Here is an 8,377-nt window from a genome sequence, read left to right as displayed (position 1 = left end):
TACCAGGGATTGAACCAGGGGGACTCAACCACTGGGCCACATCCCCAGTCCTATTCTATATTTTACTTAGAGACAGAGTCTTGCTGAGTTGCTTAGGGCCTCACTAAGTTGCTGAGGCTGGCTTTGAAATTGTGATCCTTCTTCCTCAACTTCCTGAGTTGCTGAGATTACAGGGCTTTGAGAATATTAACAACAGTATTTGGAGGAGGGCATGGTGGGGGCACTAATCTTTGTGGGGCAGAAGCAGAGGGAAAGTGTGTGTGTGTGTGTGTGTGTGTGTGTGTGTGTGTTTTACTGGAGATCAGACCCAGGACCTCACACAGGCTACAAACACTCCACCACTCAGCTACATCCACAACCCGTCGGAGAGAGCCAGTTTGGAAAGAATGACATACACAGTAGCTCTGTCTTCTGCCGTGAGTCTCGCACCACAGAATTTCTGGAAAACAAGTCAAGGTATTTGATGTGCCGAGAGGAAGGAAAGACAGACCTGCAGGCGGAGAGGCAGAGGAGGAGATGTCGAGATGGAAGGTGAGAGGACTCCTCGAGGAGCTTTAAGTTACGGAAAACTGGCTGTAAACGTGATATTGGAGGATGGGGTGGCTTTGCTGTCACAGACATGAGACAGCCTGGGGGTGGAGTCAGGTGAGCTGTGGACCTCAGAACTGACATGGAGCTTGGCTGGTTGAGGGATGAGGCTATAAGAGTGGCTTGGGGGAGAGGTGAGTTGCAGTGAGGTGGGTGGGTAGGCATGCTGTCAGTCTCACCCTTCTCTCCCTGTCCCTCTGGGTCACCTTAGTTATTTTAGAAGGCGTGAGTCTTCCCTTGAAAGGTGAGATAAGAGGTTTGAAAGGATCTCTGTGTTTTGTTAAAATTTAACTATCCAGCAAACATTACCTGTCACTCTCTGCCAGCCTGGGCAGCTCCAGATGATGACATGGCCCCTGCTCTCAAGGGTTCACAGTCTTCGCGGACAGGTACTACAGGTGACAAATAAATGAACATGAAACATGATAGTTAAGATCATGGGCTTTGGATTAAGCAGGCCTGTCGGATTCAGTTCCTGTTCTGCTTCATTCCAGCTCTGCAAGGATCTTGACTTCTGTGCATCTCAGGTTCCTTCACCTGTGAAATGGGGGAATCCAGATTTCACAGGGTTATTTGCCAGGGTTGCATGGATTCATCTGGATGGAGGCTCAGCACAGGACCTGGGATACTGTAAAGTTCTCTAACTCAAAACTCTTCTGATCAACAAAGGAGAAGGTGAAGTAGCACCGAGCCCCCTGAGTAGCTACCCGGAAGCTGAAGAAGCTTCCCACAAAAGGTGGTGGTACTTAGGTGGGCTTTAAAGAATGGTTAGAGGTGCTCATGGCCTACACAGCGTGCAGAGCCCTGGAGGCAGATCACAGGGTGCAGAGCCCTGGAGGCAGATGCACAGTCTCTTATTAGAAGACACTATTTTTTTTTTTTTAATTTTTTATTGTGGGTTGTTCAAAACATTACAAATTTCTTGACATATCATATTCCACACTTTGATTCAAGTGGGTTATGAACTCCCACCTTCACCCCATACACAGATTGCAGAATCACATCAGTTACACATCCATTGATTTACATTAGAAGACACTATTAAGAAAAAATCATTGGAGGCCATTGGTTTGGACTCAGCTTCTGCTGAGATCAAACCAAAATGGAGTCACTCATGCTAAAAACTGGCCAAACCTATACTAATTTTTTTTTTATCTGATCTTCCAAGAGAGAAAGCAAGAGAGAGATCAAACCAAGATGGAGTCACTCATGCTAAAAACTGGCCAAACCTGTACTATTTTTTTTATCTGATCTTCCAAGAGAGAAAGCAGGAGAGAGATGAGAGCCAGCTTCTCAAACAGGCCAGGTTTAGCTGGCATGGTAAGAAGGACCCCTGACTCAACTCTACAAGGAGAGCAAACCTGCGCTTACCAACAGGGTCAGCCTGTTTCCTTGTTTCTGCTCAGGCCCTCTCATAAAAACCACTGTCCCTCCAGGCCCTCTTTAGATGAGAAGCTACTTGATTTATGAATCATAAATGAAAGCCAATTAGGTCATTTAGCTGAATTTGTTGAAATGTTTTTGGGTGCTGGTATCAGAACTGTCTTCAGAACTGAAATCGGTTGCCATTTCCTTAGTTTAGTACCTGGTCTTCTATGAGGGGTCCAGGATGTACAAAGAATCCATTCATGGGGACAGGAAAAATGATGGAATGAGATGGACATCGTTTCTCTAGGTACTGCACATAGGGTGCGATGCTACATTGTGTACAACCAGAGAAATGAAAAATTGTGTTGCAATTGTGTACAATGAATTAAAATGCATTCTGCTGTCCTATAGGCCTAATTAAATAAATAAATTAATGAATTTTTAAAAATTCATTCACTCTTTCTTTCTCTTTTATTTTCAAGAAACACGGTCCTACCATGTTGCCCAGGCTGGCTCTAAACTCCTGTGCTCAAGCGACCCTCCTGCCTCGGCCTCCTGAGCAGCAGGGACGATGGGCATGTGTCACTGCGTGTGGCAAAAATAAACAAAACAAAATAACCCTCCCCCTATTTCTAAACCAGAGCTGTTTACTAGAACTTTCTGCAGTGATGGAAATGTTCCATATCTATGCTGTGGCTTAGAAATGTGGTTAGAGAGACCAAGGAATTGAAGGTTATTTGAATATATTTAAACTAATTTAAATAGTCCCATCCACTGCCACATTGGGCAGCAGGTCCTCCACCCTGGAACCCTCCTGAGCAAGCAGAATGTGAAAGGTCCCACTGAGGGAGCCACGGGCTCCACCTGTATTCTGTTGGGCCACTCTGCACTATTTAAATGGCCATCCTCTGTCTCTGTGCCTCTCACATTTATGCATACCTAGCTGGATTTACCAGGTTCAATACCAAGTCAATATCCTATGACTCCACGGTGTGTAGCTCATCGCAGTGTCCCCCCATGATCCGTTTCTTTCTCTTACTTATAAAGAGTTTAAAAACCCTAGGGAACAGGAAAAATATCATCCATACAATTTTAAAATTATCCACCTGATAAGGAGTTACAATTCAGAAAGTATAAAGAACTCTTACAATTCAGCAACAAAAAGGCAATTCTGCTTCTGGGTGTATAACCGGAATAATTGAGAACTATCTGAATCCTCACATTCCTAGTAGCCTCAGTCACAAGAGTCAAAAGGTAGAAGCAACCCAAGTGTCTGGGTGTCTTGTGGCAGATGAATGGACAAACAAAGTGCTATAGTCACACAAAAGAATATTATTCAGCCGGGTGCAGTGGCCCATGCCTATAATCCCAGTGGCTTAGGAGGCTGAAGCAGGGGGATTGTAAATTCAAGGTCAGCCTCAGCAATTTAGTGAGGCCCTAAGCAATTTAGGGAGACCCTGTCTCTAAATAAAAGATAAATAAAAATGGCTGGGGATGTGGTTCCATGGTTAGGCACCCCTAGGATCATCCCTGATACAAAAATTTTAAAAAGAATATTATTCAGCCTTAAAAAGGAAGTAAATATGGCCCATGCTCTGATATGGATAAACCTCGAAGACTTCATGCTAAGTTGAAATGAGCCAGAGAGAAGAGGACAAATATTATATGATTTCACTTATGTAGTATATTCGGATAAGTATATTCCCAGAGATAGAAAGCATAATGATGGTCACCAGGGGCTGAAGGGGTGGTACAGACAGAGTTTAATGGGTACAGAGTCTGAGTTTGGAGTGATGATAAGGTTCTAAAGATGGATGGTGCTTGGGCTGGGGGTATAGCTCAGTGAAGAGCTCTTGCCTGGTAATCCCAAGGGTCTGGGTTCACTCCTTAGCACCACACACACACACACACACACACAAAAGATGGAAAGACGGATGCCAGTGATGTTTGCACAACAAGGCAAATGAACTGGACACTGAACTATACACTTAAAATGGTAAATTTTATGTTACATATCTTGTGCCACAGTAATACAAGATTTTTAAAAAGAAGGCAGGAATATTTTTAACCCTACTACCCTACTTTTTTTTTTTTGTCTAAAAGACAATTCACTGTACACATTTTATTTACAGTTTTGTACACTGTCTTAATATGAATGGGACCACTTTTCTACTTGAGCCATTTTTAACCAAAGCAAAATAACCTAAGTAATACAAAGTGTTAAAATACAGCATAAAGATACAAAAACAGACATACTAATTCTAGTTAGGAATGTAATTACGATGTTACATTATTTTATAATCCACAATTATGTTTAGGAAATCACACAAACATAGATCACTGATTTGAATGAAATGCATAAATTTGTAGCAAAGTTTTGTAGTTACAAAAAACAAAAAAATTACCAAAGAATGCACAAAATTAATGTTTATTCCACCTTTGTGTCATATTCCTGGATCCTTCACCAATGTTACATGAGGAAAAACAAATGGAAAACTGAAATCAGAATCACTAATGTTATCAAGTAGGGAAACAAATAAATTAAAATCTAGCAGCCATCAGCAAAAGTACAGCAAAGATAATGCTGTCAAAAGAAACAAAGAAAATTGCTAGAAAACTGTATGCATCATACTCTTTCAAACCAGCAAAATATGCCCCTGCATACAATGGAACATAAACTCAATTTTTTTCCTATTAAGGTATAGAAACGCAAATTCTTTTGAATATTGTGGATGGGTAAAACTTGTTTGTAATGGTAATTCTACTAAGCTAATACAGAGTGGGCCAGGAACACATTTATGGATTCTGGGGATGATGTGGACTGTAATTCTTTGATTGGGATAGTGGACACTATAATAAAAATTTAAAAAAAAAAATGAACACAGAAGTACAAGACTAAGGTGAATGAGACTTCCCTTATAGCTGAGTAACATTTAGATGGACTCAAATTTAAATGCAGTCCACTCTGCTTTTGAAGAGGCTTTGGTTCAGCTCCCAAATCTCGATTGCTTGACGCAGTCTCCTGTGAGAATACTCAGAAGGTGTCTTCTTAAACAACAAACCTATTTTTAGTGGTGGAGCCGCTCTTAGTAGCTGTGTCTGCATGGGACTGATAACCAATCACTATCTTTGGAGGAAGTCCTAACCTTTCCTTGTATACTCTCCCTATATGTGTAACAGCCTCTCTGTTTTCACATTCAGTAGTCCATATTGCTATCTTATCAGCTTTAGCTCTAACGTTAACAACAGCTCCACATACATCATCACTGTAGTCATCAAAAGATTCTCCAATAAGGCACAGCAGTGTCTCTAGCCAAAAACGATCGAGGTCACTTCGTCTCTGCTGTTTCTTCAATGTAATGAGCCGTCTTCCGCCCCGTTTGTTTTTCTCATCTTCCCACATAGGCTCAATACCATCCTTAAAAAGTGAGTAGTCACAGCCAGGCATTAAATTACTAGACAACTGGATATGGTTGTATAGAGCCCAAAAGTCTTCAACAGTATCAAACTTAGAGATCAGTCAAAGGTTTGCTTGCCAAGTTTTACTTTTATCATTTTTAAAAAACCAGAGTGCCCATCTGTTCTGTAGAGGATGTTTTATATAGTGTTCTGGGTTAGCAACCTCCTGATGAGATTCTGTTTTCTCCTCTTCTGTAGGCGGGGGGATTAGGAGTAGGGGTGGTTTCCGGTTCCACAGTCGCCATCTTAGATCGATCACTACCCTACTTTTTAAAGCCAGGTCATTCTCACATTGCTCCTAGAGGGAAAATCCTGGGACTGAATCCTGGAGAAAAAAATTCTAGTGGAATTCCTCCAACTCGACATCTATATGGCTAACGGTTCCCATCCCCGTTGGGTGGACATTGTTGACTCCCAGGCAGACAGAGTACCTTATAGAAGGTGTGACACCTTGCAAGGAACACTATGTAAACTGGGCGCGTGGCAGATGCCTGTAATCCCAGCTGTTCGGGAGGCTGAGTGTGGGAGACCAACCTTGCATGTGACTGAGTCACTCTCTCCGGCTGGGTGCTGAGGCGCTCAGTCACAGAAATGTGGCAGAGCTTTCCCCACCCTTCTTGGGTGCGGGGGTCGATGTCTCGTGCATGGGTGCTACAACCCCATGGGTGAAGCTATGCTCACCTGTCCCTTTGTAACATAACGCCTTGCCCTGTTTAGGATAGAATCTTCCAGTGGAAGTGCCTTGTGTGTGTCCCCTTCTCTTACTGTGCCCTTGTGTGTGGCCTACCCAGGTGTCAGTCAATCTGCTGACAGTGGACATCATGAAGATAGACTCAGCCCCCTGAAACCTGACCCCTGGCCTCATTTGAATAGCTTCTCCTCAATAAAATGGGTCAGTGCGTGCTCTCACTCTATTCCTGTGGACCCTTGAGGTCAGAGGAGCCGTCCCAGTGACCCCAATGAAAAAGGTATTTGTGTCTCTTGTGTGGTTATTTCATGCAGCCCAGTTAGCCTGGTTTACCTGGAGTAGCCCCTGAGCCTTTTAGTCTCGAGAACAAAAACCCAGCCCTGAGGCAGGAGGATCACGAGTTCAAAGCTAGCTTCAGAAACTTAGCAAGGCCCTTAGCAACTTGGCTAGACTCTAAATAAAATATAAAACAAGGGCTGGGGATGTGGCTCAGTGGTTAAGCACCCCTGGGTTCAATCCCTGGTACCAAAAACTAAACAACAAAAAAACCTAAAAAACAAACAAACAAAAAAACCCCACAACACTGTGAGAGAGTGGTTCTTGTCCATACTGTTTGTAAACTGTTTCCTACATAAGTAAGGCATGCAAATCTTGAGGCACAGCTTGCAACTGCAATGTAATCACCTCATAAACACCTTGATGAATCAAATTGTTCTCTGTGGCAATAACTTTGACGGAGTATTCTTCAGTTCTACAGTGCGACTGAAACTTTGAGCTATGTGATTAACACAGCCACCTTCTTTTAGTCCCATGCCACCCTTTGCTTTTGATATGTTGTTTTTGAGCCTATTTCATAGAGTTCCTAGTAACCAGAAGGAGAATAATATGAAATATCTCACTTTTTATCAAAAAGTATGTTGATATACAATGAGAAAGGAAAAGCTGAGGTTGGAAGGAGACAGCCCAGCAAAGGTGGGATAATAGAGCCAGCTGCAAAGTTAATGTTGCATCTGAAGTGTCCCAACAACATTTATTCTGTAAAAGCTATTGTAAATGATACTGTATTTTAAATTTCAGTGTCCATGGATTTATTATTATTACAAGAAAACCCCAAACCCCTATTAAAGGTTTTATGTATTTATTTGGCCCTATTATAGATTGAACCCAGGACCACACACAAGCTAGGAAAATGCTCTATGTCTGATGTCTTCCTGGCCTAGCAATGTGCATTCTGACCATCTCTGCCAAAGCTGGGCAGTGGCAGTGAGCCCTGCACCCAGTCAACCCTGCGATCAGTGGGAAACAATGGATGCAGTGGGGCGTGCCTTCTGCTGGCCAGACGCTTGCTGGGCAGATTGGCTGCGTTAATGCATTTTCAATAATGTGGGTTTATTGGAATGTAACCCTGCACTGCAAGTTGAAGAGCATCTGGGTTCTCCATTTCTTTTCTTTCTTTCTTTTTTTTTTTAAAGAGAGAGGGGGAGAGAGAGAGAGAGAGAATTTTTAATATTTATTTTTTAGTTATCGGCAGACACAACATCTTTGTTTGTATGTGGTGCTGAGGATCGAACCCTGGGCCGCACGCATGCCAGGCGAGCGCGCTACCGCTTGAGCCACATCCCCAGCCCCATCCATTTCTTTTCTTTTCTTTTTTAAATTTTTAAATTTTTCTTTTTGTAGTTGTAGATGGACAGCATGCCTTTATTTTATTTGTTTATTTTTATGTGGCACTGAAGATTGAACCCAGTGCCTCACACTGCAAGGCAAGTGCTCTGCCACTGAGCTACAGCCCTAGCCCTGGGGTCTCCATTTCTTAGAGCATTTTTCCTTTTTATTTATTTATTTTGTGTTGCTGGGGATTGAACCCAGGGCCTTGCATGGGCCAGGCAAAGTGCTCTACCACTGAGCCACAGCCCTGCCCCTCTCAGCACCATCTAAGATGGTCACTGTTTCTTTCTCCTTAATCCCTGAGAGCAGGAGTTTCCATCACTCCCTGCTGTGCCTTCACAGTCTGGGTGTGCCCAGGGCTTGGTAGAAACTCCATAAATACTGAATGAGTAAATCATCAGGATTCCTTTTTCTCAGATAGATGATAATGCCTAACTATTTTGATTCTTATACCTGGCTGATTTCGTGTTACATCTGGCTTTGTTTTGTTGGGGAGGGCATCTCTCTGTGAAGTCCCAGAGGATCTCCTGTGCATGTGCTCAAGCCATCCTCCTGCCTTGCTTCCTGAGTAGCTGGGACCGCAGGTGGTCACCACCCCGCCCATTC

At 43.0% G+C, this 8,377-nt stretch overlaps 1 protein-coding gene across 1 annotated transcript; it reads right to left on the bottom strand.

Moving 5' to 3' along the window:
- Positions 1-4,063: 4,063 nt before the first annotated feature.
- Positions 4,064-5,667, bottom strand: LOC107147118 (eukaryotic translation initiation factor 4E-like). Its single transcript, XM_048790130.1, has one exon. The coding sequence runs from the start codon at positions 5,402-5,404 to the stop codon at positions 5,006-5,008; it is 399 nt and encodes a 132-aa protein (XP_048646087.1). The 5' UTR covers positions 5,405-5,667; the 3' UTR covers positions 4,064-5,005.
- Positions 5,668-8,377: the final 2,710 nt, after the last annotated feature.

The sequence above is a fragment of the Marmota marmota genome, unplaced genomic scaffold (assembly GCF_001458135.2).
Source record: "Marmota marmota marmota unplaced genomic scaffold, marMar, whole genome shotgun sequence".
NCBI classification, from domain to species: Eukaryota; Metazoa; Chordata; class Mammalia; order Rodentia; family Sciuridae; genus Marmota; species Marmota marmota.
This window is presented reverse-complemented; position numbering and strand designations above follow the sequence as displayed.

Coding starts and splice junctions, on each gene's coding strand:
- LOC107147118 (XM_048790130.1), bottom strand. CDS start 5,404: ATGCCTGGCTGTGACTACTCACTTTTTAAGGATGGTATTGAGCCTATG.